This window comes from Vombatus ursinus, unplaced genomic scaffold (assembly GCF_900497805.2).
Source record: "Vombatus ursinus unplaced genomic scaffold, bare-nosed wombat genome assembly UNPS02009062.1, whole genome shotgun sequence".
In the NCBI taxonomy this organism is placed as follows: domain Eukaryota; kingdom Metazoa; phylum Chordata; class Mammalia; order Diprotodontia; family Vombatidae; genus Vombatus; species Vombatus ursinus.
The window spans coordinates 13680710-13697018 of record NW_020948840.1 but is presented as its reverse complement, the minus strand read 5'-3'; the positions used below and the strand labels follow the sequence as shown (position 1 = coordinate 13697018).

Here is a 16309-nt window from a genome sequence, read left to right as displayed (position 1 = left end):
AAAGATAGCACCTTATACTTCAATCACTTAGCAGTTTTAACTTGTTTTATACAAGTGACACCAGAACTGCCATTGATTAAGTTCATAGAACCATAAAAGTTTAGAGCTAGAAGAAACCTCAGATATTATCTAGTTCATATTATCTAGTTCATTTCTTATGAAGGAATTGAGGCTCAGAGTGATTAACTTGCTCAAGGATACAGAGGTGGAAAGCCAAGACTAGAAATAAGGCCTTCTATCTCACCCAGTGCTCTTTCTCAATTGCATGTTTAAATAGTGTAAAATGATGCTGATCAAGTTATCAATACAGATATTCTCCATTTAAAGCATGTTTATTTTTACCAGAATACCAAATTTCCAGAATTGACAAAGTAGGGCACTAAGAAATTTCAGGCTGGGTAAGAGTGGCACTCATTACTGAAGTGTGCTACAGTAGTCCAACTCTCTGAGACACTGTAAATATATTACCCCCCCCCCCCAAAAAAAAGGAGAGAGAGAGACAGAGAGAGACAGAGAGAAGTAGTTGCGCTAAATTCTAGGAGGTATAAGTGTGGAGCCAGGGGATTCCCAGGCATGGCAGATGTTCCTGTGTTCTTGGAAAATACGGATAGAGGTGATTAGGGAGGATCCTACACTTCAAAAGATACTATAAAAGCAGTCCCTGTACTACAATGCCAGTATTTAAGAGGCCTGGCCATCATCTTATTCTCTTTCTTTAAAAAGTAAATTACAACTCATCAAATTGGAAAACTTTTCCCAGAAAATATATTGTAAATTTTATAGTAACATTACTGGGAGGGATAATGGTTGGCTTTAAAAAAAAAATCACATATCACAATCAATTTTGTTGTAATTCATTTAAATCCATAAAGCAAAAGTTATTGTAATATCTCACTACCCCCTCCAAAAAAACTCCCTATGAACATGCCAGGATTCAAATTACAGATATCTAAGCTAATGACATACTTTTCCACAGAGATGCAGAGGACACTTTTACTCCATTTAGAAAGGTATTACCATTTAAATCACTCCTTGGGTAGAAAAAAAATTAATGCTCCATAAATAGCAAAATCAAATATTTGAATACATTTGGTGCAAGGCACCTAAGTATTGTGCTTGTATTATATTGAAGATTTTAAAATTGAATTCAATAGCTGGGAAATCAAGTCCTAGACTACACTAACGCAACCTAGCACACATAGGATGCACAAATAACAACACTACCATGACATTCTTTAGTCAAATTAAGTCTAATTTAGACTAAATTAAGCAAGAGGAAAGAAAAAGAATTACCACTTAAATAGTGGAAGTGAAAGAACAGTAGAGGATTTTTAAAAAATGATTTCTTACTGAAAAAGATGAGTACAAGACAAGGTTGAATTTTTTTAAAGCACTGTGAAACACAGTGGCAATTATTTGGCGATAACCATAAAAGACAAGACCTGTTCCACAATCTTTGCAAACTAGCATCCTGCAAACAATCTTTGCTGCTGAAGGGCTAAAATCAACCCCATTTTGCCAAATTTGAATGTAAAGTTTATTATAACATGGTATTTAGTGACAAAAATTGATTTCATATAGATAAAAGCAATTTTGGCATACTGCATGTAGCTTTGAAAAGCCAACTTGTAAATTATAACATTATATTAATTTCTGTAACTGAAATAGTCTTCATATAAATATAAAACACATCCTCAACTATCTTACAAAGGAGCTGTTTTCTAAACTGAACATAAAAATACTAAGATGAAGTTAATGAGAAACAATCTACACATATACCACAGAGCAATAATTTTAAATCAGACTAATTTGAGTTGTGTAGCCCTTTATTAGCAACTAAAATAGAAGGTATCTGTTGTACAACATGGGTAGTAGTTGACTATACTGGAGATTTATTATATTCTAATACAGATCATTTATAAATGCAATTTTCATTATTAAAAAGCTTCCACCCTTTTTTGTTTGTTTACAATTTGCAAAACTATTCTGAAAGCTGAATACATGTGCACAGGTCTGCAAAGAGTGCAAATTTAGAATATGGTAAATGCTTTACAGGTTGTATTTGAAGGACCATCTGCCACCATGACTTTACATCCATCATCACTTTTTTAAATCATAAAATATTTTGAAGCCAGCCTTCCTTCTTTGTCCTAAACAAGAAAGCATTTTATAATGAGTTGAAATTAAGGAAGGACTACACCTACTAGAAAAGAGAAGAAAGTTCTATTAATTTTGAGGTTTCAGTATCCCCAAAGACCAGGAACTGCATCTTTGTAAGGGCTAGGCTGTGACCCCATTTAGAGAATGAGTATGTGCAGGTGGTATCCCTGAGTATTCAGAGCTTCAGTGGACTGTAAGTGCTCCAGCTGCATAACTCACTGAACTGTCTTGCCAGTTTCTACACTGGCTTGACTGGGCATAATTCAAAAATGAAAAGCTCATATTCATTCCATTCTTCTGGAGCTCTGTGATAGCCTAAGGAAAAGAGGGGGAAAAAAACATAGTTAGGACACAAATTATACATGAAATGAGGACTGTTAAGTAAGTAATCTTCAACTTCACCGATAGTTTCTAAACCTATTTACATTTCACCCTTCTTTTTTGTTTCTTAAAAGATTTAGGACTGCTTTCACATTAAATAGGTTCAGTAAATAGTATTCTGATGGTTTTTTCTTCAAAGGTCTTCCCCCAAGTTAGCAACTATTATTACTGTGGAAAATACTATCACCTCATCATTCGTCCAAACAATAAACGTCAGTCACCTTAAATTTTAGTTCTTCTTTCTCCCTACATTTAATGAGACTACTCTTAATATACCTATCTCCAGGCCCTCATTAATTTTAGCCTCAAAGATAAATTTCTGATTATTTTACCCTTGAACTATGGAAGACTTTTCCTTACCAGTTAACCCAATGAAATACTGGTTCAGTTCAGGTTCATCTATAATATTTTGATGCCCTGATTTCCAAAATTCAAATGAGATAATATATGTAAAGTATTTTGCACACCTTAAAGATCTGTAAAGCTTGGTTGTTTTTCATTTTTTAAGTACATAAGCTTATTTCCAGTACTAACTGGTTCACTCAGATGTAATTCATTCATTAAAAAAGTATTAAGTGCCTTCAAGATGCCAGGCATTGTGGTAGGTGCTGTAGATACAGGAAGAAAACCAAAACAAACCAAGAAAACACTTCTTCAAGGGACTAACATTCTACTAAGTGAAATAACATGTAATTATTAAGTAAAGATAAAATATAATAAATACAAAACAATTGAGGGAAATAGTCGCAACTGGGAAAATCAAGAATGGACTTACAGATGAGGTGACACTTGAATTAAGAGGGGAAAAAAACTGGAGTTTAACTGAGTTTGGTTCTTACAAAGTGCCGATATACATCCCCGCAGGCAATACAAAATCCTTAATCCCAAATGTTCCCTCTGTACCAACCATTGTGACCATATTACTTGCAACCACCTCCTTAAAAATCTTCAATTGATTTCTTATTGCCTTCCAAATCACACTGGGTATCAAGATTCTGATGTCAAACTTTGCCCATTTATATTCTCCTTCACGTTAAATTTTTCAACTCCAAAACAGAACTTTAGAGTTGAATGAGATATGACAATCATCTAGCTTAAGCCCCTCATTTTTGGAAAGAAGAAGATTAAAGTAAAGCTGCCAGAAGGTCTTGCAAGTAGTGAAACCAGAATGAAAACCCCAGATCTCCTGGCACCTAATCTGATTCTGTCATTCTTATTAATTACCTTCTCTCATTCTTATTAATTACCTACTCCTACTATTTGTTCTACATCTTTTCTGCTTCCTAAATTAGTTTCCCTTTCTTCCTCTTAGGATATCTACCCAACTCTCTTACTGTTATACTGCCTCTCTAAAGTCTGTCTCACCAAAATTCTTAGTCCTTTCTCCTTCTTCTGATAAAACCACAATATAAGAAGATTCAATGTTATATACCTTTTTAAGACAGTTCCTAAAGAACAGGAACTAATGTTGTTTACTCTATATATAATCTACAAAAATGCAGCTTCTAATCAATATAATCTTTGAAAGGACATCTTGGTAAGAGTTTGCAAAAGGAAATGGAATTTGATAAAATGTCAGAGCTGGAAAAAACTATAGCTATCTATTCCAGTTTGTTCATTTTATAAAGGCAGGCACTCAAAGCTAACCTAAAGAGTATGACTGGCTGGCTAAAAGTCACATAGCTATTACGTGGTACAGCCAGGAATAGTGCAGTGAGTGTTACTTCCACAGTGCTGCATACATTCTCTCACTGAGATGACCAACAACTTAAGATAACAATGTACTCCATCCAGACAGTTTAAAAAAATATGTTTGGCCTCAGACACTTGACACTTACTACCTGTATGACCCTGGGCAAGTCACTTAACCCCAGTGTCTAGCCAAAAAAAAATGCTGAAGAATAGTTACTGCGCTATCATTTTAAAGGCAAATTAGAAAAAAGGTACTATGAGTATGTCCAGTCATGAATTAATGCCAATCACTTCATTTTGGATGGGACAAACTCTAAAGTCAAGGTTTCATAGGAGTACTCACATTTAGCAACACCCCAATGGGATGTCTTCCACATATTGTGTTATGGTATTTCTTCAAGTAATTGCTAAAAGATACGGGGTCTAGTTGTTCTATAATACTCATGCCCTGGGGGAAGAAAAAAAGAAAACCTTATTACTTTTAATTAGATGTGGGAAATGTTCCTTTAAATAGCTAAGTATCATAATTAATTAAAGAAAACATACCGAATAAATTTAGTAAAATATCAAATTACAGTAACATCTCTTATAGTCAACTATCAATTACCTATGCAGTAATCTATAAAAACATCTTAATCCTTTATTCTGGTCAAAGGCATGTTTCTAACTCTGGGCTGTTCATAGTCCCTGAGCATACATCAGTTTTCTATTTTGCTTATTAGGCAAAGGCTACAATGCACTCTAAGGTTAAATATAAATTTTTAAATTATTTGTTATATTTCAATATCTATGTCACCATTCTCCTTGAGAGGTGAATATTTTTGACTACAAACTTTTATTATTTATATAACATTTCCCAAACACCCAAAGTGTGCAAAACACTGTAAACATAGCAACAACAATCCCTAAGGAATTAAACACTCTAGATCATTTGCCAAAAGATTCACTATTAAATGAGAGGGAACCAGAAAAGGGAGTAATCACGAATTAAATTAGTGAGTTAAAGTCACTTTTAAAGAAGGTAAAATCCACAGGGTGATGGTAGCAAAAAAAAAAAAAATTTAACTCTTTCACAAACAAAAGGTAGAAAGAGGTTTTGAACGTTTCCACTTCTCCTTGGAAGAGTGATTCTTCGTCCATTTAATTCAGGACTATCCTAAGATAGTAGCATTCTGCACATGATTGGTGGTTAACAAATACTTGTTGGATTACTGATCGACCAGACTTGCTCATATTAATCTTTAATATAAATTATAAAGAATCATAGAATTTTGGAGCTAGAAGGGACTATAGAAGTCGTTTAAAGATGAAAAGTGCTTCATTTTAAAGATGAAAAAACTAAGGCCCATAGTCCCAGTTCTCCTGACTTCAAGTCTACTGTTATTTCTACCATGTGTGACTTCATTACATCACCTGCTTATATATGGACACTACCAACTTTTGCTGCTATTAACCTGAATAAAATAATTAAAATGAGATCCAGACTAATCCAAAGGATGTTTTATCATCCAATTTCATTTTTTATATCAAATGCATGTTAGGTATTCAATAAAGTAGATTAGCACACGTCAAGAGAAATTTAAAAGGTAGCTAAGAAATTACATCAAGAAAGAGCTAAAAGTTCATTGAAATATACTTTATGCTTGCTTTCATTTCATGGAATAATTTAATAAAATGAACTATATAAAATATCTGAGAATAATTTATTGAACAACTATAATAAAATATAACAGTAATATAAATAAGGGAGGGGAAATCAGTGGAATAAAGCAATAGGTATGGTGTGCATTTGTTTTTGTAAAACAGTTTTCTTTCAAGGTGGTTAAAATATTTCAAATACATAATATTTTTCTTATACTACTACCCGAAAATAAATAGGAGCAGATGTAACTAATTACTCTCAATTATCAACTTGTTGAGTTGCTACTTTGTGGTTTATCCACTGAATATTTTTCATTCCAAAACTGGTTTCCCCATGCATGCTTCTCAATCACCATTCTCTAGGGACTTTGGGTGAATTCAGAGAATGCCAACTAATTTTAAACTCAACATAAACAAACCACAACTTATACCATAAAATTATAACACAAAAAAAATTACATAATATATTCCAAAACCAAGCAGAAGGGATTTGGAGGTGACTTCATATAAGAGAAAACTTCACTTTAAAGATTCACTTTAAAGAAACTAAGGCCAAAAGGACAAAATACCTTGTCTTAGATCTAAACTAGATCTCTTGAATCTTCTAATTTACTATTCTATTTCATAATTATACAAAGGATTCTTTGTACATTGGAACCTGTTACTGTAAATATTGGCCTTGACAGTCTACACTATGAGGAACATTTGAAAGGTTTTTTTGCACTTCAGTAACCAATTCCCTTTGGATACAGTTGTAGGTCTCTGCCTTACACTGAACTATATTCCATAACAAAGAGGGTTATAATGAGGTTAGTGTAGTTTTCAATTTTAATAACAAAGCATTTTAAGCAATATTGTTTTGTTTTTTCATTTTACAAAAGTAAAGCAAATTTTTTGTTTCATAAAAGCAACCTAAGGAATCCAATCACTTTCAGAGAGAAAAACATGAAGCTATAGAATAAGAGAAAAAAAAATGATTAAACAGGAGGATATATGATGACTGAACAATGGTTAATGAACCATAGTATTGAGGAAAAATATCTGGAACGATAAGAAACACTGAATCTGAGATAAAATTGTAATGAACTGGACGTGCCATTTACCTGTTAATACTTAAGTCATTACAATCATACTCACCTATTCTTTGGCAAATATGTACTTAGTGTACTGTTTTTGTTTATTTTTTTGTTTTCGTAAAGCAAATATGGCCACCATCTCAAAGTTAACTGGCAGTATCTGAGTTTCATAGATTAAGTAAATTTATTTAAAAAAACTTTCATAAAATAACAAAATGAGATCACAAAATATCATCAAACGGAATACAGTACATTTGCCAAAAAATAGCTATGGAATCATATGACCCTCAACAACTAGTTCAACACAATTAACAAAATCATTTGACACTAAAGAAAATGTATCACAAAATGATGGCTTAAGAAAGTTTTCTCACCCCTGAAATATTTTTTTCAAAAATAGTATGTAAATATGTTTTTACATGATTGCACATATATAACCTATATCAAATTGCTTAACGTCTTAGGGAGGGGGAAAGAAGGGAAGGAAAATATTTGGAAGTCAATTTAAAAAAAAAAGATGTTAAATAGTTGTCTATAAATGTAATTGGAAAAAACAAAATACTATTAAAAAGAAGAATATATTATCAATGAGTGGCAATTTCAGGCAAATGCATTAACTTTCCACAGATCAGGAATATTTGGAATCTGATCCCTTTAAATCCCAACCAGTTTAAGACATACTAAAATGTGTCCACATCCATTCATTTCTAAGAAATGAAGTTTCCTTTATACACAACAAAATCTCAGATACCACAATCTACTCTGAAGTGATGGCAGCATCACCAAGACAGCCTAGGCTTAATTTGAATCAAAAACTAAGTCCTTTATAGCTTTGCAAAATCTAACCCAGAAAGTAAACTCAACTCACAGTGTGGTGGGGAGAATCTTTAATTACCAATGTTCATGTGGTATTCTTGGCTGAATATATTTTAGAAATCAACATATTTTATATATTAATAGTATTCATTAAGACCTGCAAGTTCTGACCTTGATGTGGCAACAAAGAGGAATCAACATTGTTCCTTTATCTATGTATGACAAGGCCAACTCTAGCCAACTGAATCAGAAATTACCACCTGAAGGAAAAATTAAGTTCCCCAAATATAAAACCATGTGGCTACCAGTAGCAGAACATTTTCAAGAGTGTTCAGATGTAAGAACCCAAACTATAATAACTATTGTCTACTCATACTATATATACTATCATAGACTTAAATTTAAATAATTTACCAAATCATTAAAATTTACATTTATTTTGCATTTTTAAATGGGATATAGATTTATATGGATGAGAAGTGCTATGTTCTGCTTTTTTTTTTTTTTTTAAAAAGGATAGCTCCAATGTTGGATGATATCTTAGAACAGGGGTCAGCAAACTACAGCCCTAAGGCACAACATGGCCCCTCTAGCCTGTGATCCATTTTGTACATTTTCGTATTTGAAAATGGGAAGAAAAAAAAGGGAAAAAAAGGAATCTTAGACCTTAAATCTTAGATTTGGAAAAAAAACAAAACAAAAACAAGTAGGCTAAGCTGTGGGCCACAGTTTACAATTCCCAGGTCTAGAACAAAGGGCCAAATCTTATAAGATGAAATTTCATAGGGAGAAATGTATACTTGAGGTTTTTGGTGCTGGTGCTGGTGGCAGTGGTGGTGACTGCAGTGGTTTGTTGTTTTTAATGAGCTGTATCTAGAATGGGAAGATACAATTATTTCCTTTGGATATAGTTTCACAGATTATGTGAAAAAAAATCTAGTAGACTGCAAGCTCAATGAGTCAACAGTAGACTATAGCCACAAAAGCTAATGTGATCTTAGGCTAGGCTACATTAGTAAAATAAGGGAAATGGCTGGCCAGTTGAACTTTGTCCTAACTGGACCACATCAAGAGTAATGTGTTGAGTTTTAGAAATCACATTTTAGGAAAGAAATTGCTAATCTAGAGATCATCCAAAGCAACTAGGATACTGAGGGCAGGATAATGGAGGGCAAGCCAATATGAAGATCAACAAAAAGAAGGCAAGATGTTTAGCCCAGAGAAGAAAAGTCTTAACAAAGTCATGAGAGCTATCTTCAAAGCTATTTAAGAGCTATCATGCCGAAGAATAAAGAATTTAACTTGTTTAATAGGCCCCCTATTAAACTGAGAGAAAGGGTCAACAGTGAGAAATGCAAAGAGGTAGACCTGGTTTGACACAAATAAAAATTTCCCAACAATGAGAGACAGTCAAAAACAGATCAGCTACTCTGGGAAGTAATGAGTTGTCGTTCACTGAAAGTATTCAAGTGGATGCTGAACAATCATTTTGGTCAAGAACGTTGAAAAAGTAACTGATGTTCAGGTACAAGAGGGATTAGAGGACCTAACAAGTCTCTTCTAGTTTTTGAGATTCTTAATAAATTTCTATAACAATTTCCCATTTAAATTCATGAGGCAGTAGTGAGCTATAGAAAAATTACCTAAAGAGAATGCTCTATGAAATTTTTGTGCCATAAACAATAAAATAAAATCTGTTATCAAGAGAATATGCATTGCTATACCACCTGTACTGGGGAAAAAAGTGCTAAATGTCGCTGCCAATTTGTACCTTCTGCACGAAATGGACAAAAGAAACGACAATAAATTGAAACCCAAATTTACAAAGTAGTTATTTGTTAAAAAACTTTACTAATAAATACAGCAGAGAAAAAGTTGTAATATGCTGCAATAAAAAATGGCTTGTACTTCTAAAAATAGCTTTAAAATACGTCACATACAACTTGTCTATTTATGAACTATTTTAAAATACCATCCATATTTACAAATGAGTCACCTATAGCTCTCAAAATCAATGTTATACTATATCTTCTGATCTGGTTACAATAGGTGCTCAAACAGCATATTCTCAACTACAAAAAAATTTTTTTAAATATAAACAGTTATATCACAAGAAGCCTTTCATTATCTACTGTGGAGGGGCCCCCTGAACTTGTTGAGTTGCCTCATTTTCCAGAGATAAAGTCCTTTCCTCCTCCCCCAGTTCCCCTTCCCCCTCAAACTAACATAACAGTGATCTTTTGCAACTTAACCCTATTAAACTTTCAGCCAAGTCAGCTACAAGCCTGGCTCTGGCCAGTCTACCCAGACTGATAAACTGTGCAGCTGAGACCCTTTCAAATAAGCAGAACATCCTCCCCCTCCATGGTCCTACTTTTCCATACCCTCCTGCTCCCTTCTCACTTCCCCTCCCCTGGACTGCTCTCTTCCTCCTCCCATGCCACTCTCATTTGGAAGGAGATTGTCCTCCCATGAGACCTTCCATTTTTGCTGTATCCAAGGCTTTGTCTGTAGGGTGGACCCCTTGGTATAAGGAGTTCCCACTGCATATGCCTTTCTCCTGTAATAAATCAAGTTACTACCCATATCTTGTAGAGTCATGAATTCTGATTAATACATACTTTTTAAAATTATGGCTAACCATTTTTTTCAACCAATCAAAAATCTGCGAGTTCTAATTTGTATTCCTATCTATTCTTCCCTCTTTTTATCCCACTATGTAATTTATTCTTTCAAGGAATATATTTGCAATCTTTCCCCCAACTATGAAATTAATAAACCTTTTGAGGTAAGGACATTTTAGAGTTAAGAGACATATTAATTTTAAAAGAATGAGAAAAGGCTGAACTTATCTCAATATTTTATTGATTTACATACTGTGGCAATGAAATAAAATTTTCTAGTAGCACAATAAGATTATCAAAATTTGGAGCACGGCTTAAAGAACACACTAATCCAAAATTTTGTAAGTTAAAAACATTCTTTTTTGTGTTTCCACAGAACTAAAATGTTTACAATAGTTCTGCTTTAGCTATGGAGAAAAGGTCTAACCCTCCTTGCCACCACCAATACCTACTGCTGACCAAGTGACCATAATCAGCAAGAAAGAGGTTCTAGGAGTAGCTAGATGGATTTCACTGAAATATTAAGCCTTATTATAATTTACAAAACAAAACAAAACAAAACACACTGTCATCTTAGAAAACAGACTCCTCAAAAAAAAAAAAGGATAACCATGATCTGAACAATTTATTTATGATTTAATTACATCATAAATAACATAGAAGTATACATTTATGTAATTTTATTTACATATTCTAGGATTAGCTCTCTTTTATGATATATCTAGCCAATTACTGATTTCACTTGTTCATTAAATTAGTAACTGGCTAGTAAAACTTAAGAGAGCCACAAAAACCATTTTAGCAGCTCCAAACTGCACACTGTCTCCAGGCCCGTTTACCTAAAAGACATGTCATTTTTTAGGTCTGCTTTACACCTAAAAATGTTAACTCTTGGCAACTAAATCTGGTTGAAGACAAAAATTTTTCCTCAAGAAAGAAATAAAAGTTCACTATAAAGGAAAATTCTGGAGTGAAAATACAAGAAGGGTTTTGTTTGTTTGTTTGTTTGTTTGTTTTTTAAATATCTACAGCCATTCAGTCTCCATAACCCTATATGGAAACATCTATAAACTAAAAACCATGTTCTCCAACCTACAGAATTATCTAGCATTGACTGACCAAGCCTCTCAATCAGCAATAAACTAAAAACGAAGCAGGAAGGAATTCATGTCCAGAAAGAATCACCCGATACAAGTCTTTAACCAATTAGATTTTGGAAAATAAGCAAGAGGATCTGGCTTTTCTGATGAGAGGCAAAATAAACGATCCTTAATAAAGTTTATTAGAATTCATTTTACATTGACCTCTATACTAAGCTATATTAGTACACTATTATATACTGGTTTCTATACAGATCTATCTTCCAATCAAGAAATGACTTAAGTTCTAATTTTCCAAAAAATAAGTACTTTACAACTTTCTACTTTTGTGAAAACTGAGGATCCGGTGATTTGAGTTGGGATCACTTGAAGTAGGATCTTTTATGTATTGGAGGTGCCCACAACTCTATTAGCTTACTCCATTTTTCAAATGGCAGAGCCTTTAACATCCTTTAATAATAGTCTTTATTCAGGATTCCTCAAACATGTGGAAACTACAACATATACTAGGTTTCAGCTTTTCATTTTCTTGAGTTTTTCAATCTCTTGAGTACCAGGAGCAAATTAAACTTTTTTACATTTTTCCTTAAGAATAAACAGTAGGATATGTAGGCAAATTTCAGACACTGCAAAGCAAATGCCTTAATTCCAACTGTCAGCACATAGGGCTTCATCTGATACTATTTTCAATCAATCTGCCTCCCTCTGCTCAGTTCTCCCTGAGAACTTACCACTATTAAGGAATTTCAACCCACCTGTGGAAGGTGAACTAAAGATAACAACACTAACCTTCCTGTTCCTGCGTATAATTTTTCTTCCAAATCTCCCTGATGCATGACTCCGGCCTTGAAGCCAACCTCTCCTACACTTAACCCCACTCTCTCCAGTCTGGCAGATTCCTTGTCAAATACTTTCCCTTCTTAAAGTTCTATCTATGAAGTACACAAACTTTCCTATCATAAGAAACTTAGACTACTTTACTACAACTCTATCTACATGTGTCCAATTCCTGGTATCAACCAGCAATTACAGAATCAGATAACCCCAAAAGCATGGAGATATATCTCTTTTGCCCTGAGGGAAATCTATATTTTACATTACAGTCTCATTAACGGGTCATGCTCATGTTGGGTATAGACAGCCAACAAACTTGATGCCAATTTTCTTCTAACAAATTGCTGGGTTGTCTCTCCATCTAACACATTGCACGAGTAGCAAGTAGGTTTAACGCAGAACTATTCTACAAATGATCACTGCTGTATTGTTTTATAGGATTATTCTAGTTGAACTCCCTACTTCCACAGAAAAGAACTAGGTTCCAAGATCAAATAATAAGTTGGAGGATCCTAACCCAGATCCTCTGGATGCTAAATCCTGCACGTTCTACTACAGTAGACTTCCTCTCTGATAGCTGTACCACACTACTTGGATATAAGTTAAAAAGCAATCTCCCTGTCCTCTCCTATGGAGAACATTTTGTATCTTCCTTACTGTTGTTTAACATAATACTCTATGTAGTTATTTACCTCTGATTACACTCTAAAAAAGATTATACTATATTTTTCCTTGTGTTCCCCAGAATGACTTTATACTCTATCAACAGCATTTATTAAGCATTTACTAAAAGGTAGGAATAACAAAGACAAAAATGAAAGTCTCTGCCCTTAATGAGTTTAAATTTTGTTGGGGGAGAATGTTACACATAAAAGACATAAAAACAATATTTGTTAAATGAATGTTAAGGTACAACATAAGATTTTTCACTCATTTCTAATCATTTTTGGACCTCATAGTAAGAAATTGCCTGTGACTTAAATTATAAAATATTGGTATAAACTTCTGGATAGATTAATGCTTCTTTTCAAAGCCTATATCATATTGCTAAAATTTTAGTATAAAGGAGTAATTTTATGCAAATGAAATTTCATTCCCAAATGGTATAAAAGCAGGACTCTGTCACAGACTTCTATTTAAACAATTTGATACAGTTAGAGGATGAATTAATTAGTTGTGCCTCTCTTTGAGTTATATCAAACAAAAAAAAGAATCATCTTCCACACAAATGACATGGTTTGATTACCTTGAACTAGGAAGCAACATAAGAACCTAAGCCTATTGATCAACTATTTTCAGAGACAGACAGTATCTAAGCATAAGTTACACTAAAACCAAAATTGTTCATTTTGGCTAGACTTTCTCCAACATTTAGATTGATGGGCCTCAATAATAAATAAATATCTCTCTAACATCCTGTTCTGATGCCTCAGCACAGTGTGTATGTGACTCTGAGTTCTTAGCCTAAACAGGTCAAGGGCAAATTCAGACAATACCTACCCAGGCTGAAGAGGCTTCAGATACAGACTGGCGCACTGTCTATTGTCCAAGGATTAACTTAGCTAAATTCATAGAGATACTCCTCATCAGGCCAGGTGACCCATGGGATAGGATAACGAAATTTTCAGCCCCAGCAATCCTGGAAGATTACCTTCTAAGTAGGGAAAGTACTCATACTGACAAAATTACAGATACTACAAGTATTGAAGTATATACTAAATAACCCCATGCAACAGGTTAATTCACTCAAGTATCAGAGAGTACATTTCTAATCAAAGTCAAACATTCTACAAAGAGCAAGCTATAGTTGTTTTATAGTAGAGGCAGCTGACTGGTAAAAGTTGTCTAAAAATTTTTCGAGGCAAATCAGATCTGGTATAGAACTTAAGGCTCTCAAATGACCCAAAACGATTAAGAAGATTAAATATTCCTTTATTAATAGCTCACACATTTATATTATCTTTTTAAGATTTACAAATCTGATTAAAATACTGGCCCAACTCAAGGTCACTCCTATAGCTTACTTCCATGTGGAAATAAGTTTGTCCCCTAACTGGAAGAAAATACAAGTCAAACTTGTAACTCAAAGTCAACCCTGCTTTGTGCACATTTGATACTGAATAAATACAGCTCTATATCTCATCAACAAACTAGAACATCAGCATTTCACAAATTAATCAAAGATTAAATGGGCACTAGTCTACACTTCACCTGAGAAATTCACCTTCAGCTCTCTAAGAGTAAACCTAACAGACATGTTTACTAACCATTGTTCTGATTCTCTAAGCTCTATCAATCAAGATTAACAAAAAACAACGAATGACTAAATCTTATATGTCTATGGTAACACCTTTGCTACGCTAAGAATTAATGTTATTCCTTTAGCTTTCACAGGACAAAAGGTATTAGGGGGTAAAATGTAAAACAATGATGCTGGGAATATTACACAATGTCCTTTATATGAAGATTTAAGCTATTAAATTCCTTTTTGAATTCAAAGACAAACAAGACTTTGTCTCTCCAAGTGAACATTCATGCTTTATCAAATAATGATATGGGGTAAATAATAATACATATATAATATATAATAATAATATATAAGTGAATTAAACTGACTTAATGACCAGACCCTAACAAATGTCATTAATAGCTTGATATCAACTTGGAAGAAGGTCTCTAATACAGTAACCTAGGGACCTGCTCAGTCCCTGTGTTGCTCAACATAGGATGATAAATTTACACCTAAAAGGAACTTCAGATACAATCTAGTCCAATTCTCTCACTTTACAGATCAGTAAACTGAGGCCCAAAGAATGAGTGACATCGAAGGTCAGTTACATAGATATGTGGAAGAGATGGAATTCAAATTCAAAGTGTCTACTTCTATATACAGAACTTTTCCCACTACACCATACTATCTTTTTTCATTTTTACCCATAACCTTGACAAAGGTATAGATGGCAAACATTAAATTTGCTGAAGAGACAAAAATAGAATCTATGACTAATACATCAGATGGGAGGATTCAAGAAACTGTCAACAAAGGACCAAATCTAATATGATGCAATTTAACAGGGATAACTGTGAAGTCTTCCACTTGGGGTCAAAGAATCAACTGTAAAAATACAAGAAGAAAAAGATATGAAAGATAGTAGTTCATCAAAAAATCTGGGAGTTTTAAGGGGCTGAAGGCTCAATATGAGTAAATAATGTGATGTGGTAACCAAAAAAGCTAATGAGAGTTTAGGGAGCATTAAAAAAGGAATAATACACAGGGCTCAGGAAGTAAGAGTTCTGCTATACTCTGCCCTCCTCAGACCACAACTCAAGTACTGTATTCAGTTATGGGCAACAAAGTTTTAGGAAAGACATTATTAAGTTAGAAAGCATCCAGGAGAGCAACCAGAATGATTAAGAACCTCTTTAAGATTGCTGAAGAAACTAAAAATGTTTGATCTCAGAAAAATAAGAAAGTTCATGATAACTATCTTCTAATGTCAAAAAGGATGTCTTGTATGAATAGCAGCTTTGATCTGCCTGGCCTGATATAAGAAACAACTAGCTAACAACTAGGACTATCTACAGTGGAAGGGGCTCCCTTGGGAGGCAGTGGTTTCTTCCTCATTACAGGAATCAAAAAAAGACAAGATGAACTGAATTTTGTCACCTCAGTTATAAAGAAGCTTCTTGTTCTGGTATGGGCTAGATGAGAAGGATTCTTCTCCCATCTCTCAGATATTATAATCATGTAGTATGAGGTTATTAGTATTTTTGTATTAACCTCAAAGAAAGAGCTAAATTCAATATTCAGCTGAGTTAAGTAATTCATCTTAAGTTCTTATTCTATTTCTCTGCTCCCTTTTATTGATTTTTGCTGGGGTTTTTTTTAATTTTTAATTGTCCTATTTTATATCATGTTCAATGTTAAAGCTGCCTCTCAAATTCTTTTTCAGAAACAGGAGGGTTATATGTAATAAGAAATTAA

The 16309-nt window shown here is 33.7% G+C and overlaps 1 protein-coding gene across 1 annotated transcript in view; it reads right to left on the bottom strand.

Annotated features, from left to right (window-relative positions):
* Nucleotides 1-1808: 1808 nt before the first annotated feature.
* Nucleotides 1809-16309, bottom strand: part of MEMO1 (mediator of cell motility 1) — a 127923-nt gene continuing 113422 nt past the window's right edge. Inside the window, exons 8-9 of the mRNA XM_027850588.1 lie at nucleotides 4577-4681; nucleotides 1809-2475 (exon numbers count right to left, since the gene is read on the bottom strand). Of these exons, the coding sequence (XP_027706389.1) occupies nucleotides 2344-2475; nucleotides 4577-4681 (237 nt within the window). The 3' untranslated portion in view covers nucleotides 1809-2343. The remainder of the gene's footprint in view (nucleotides 2476-4576; nucleotides 4682-16309) is intronic.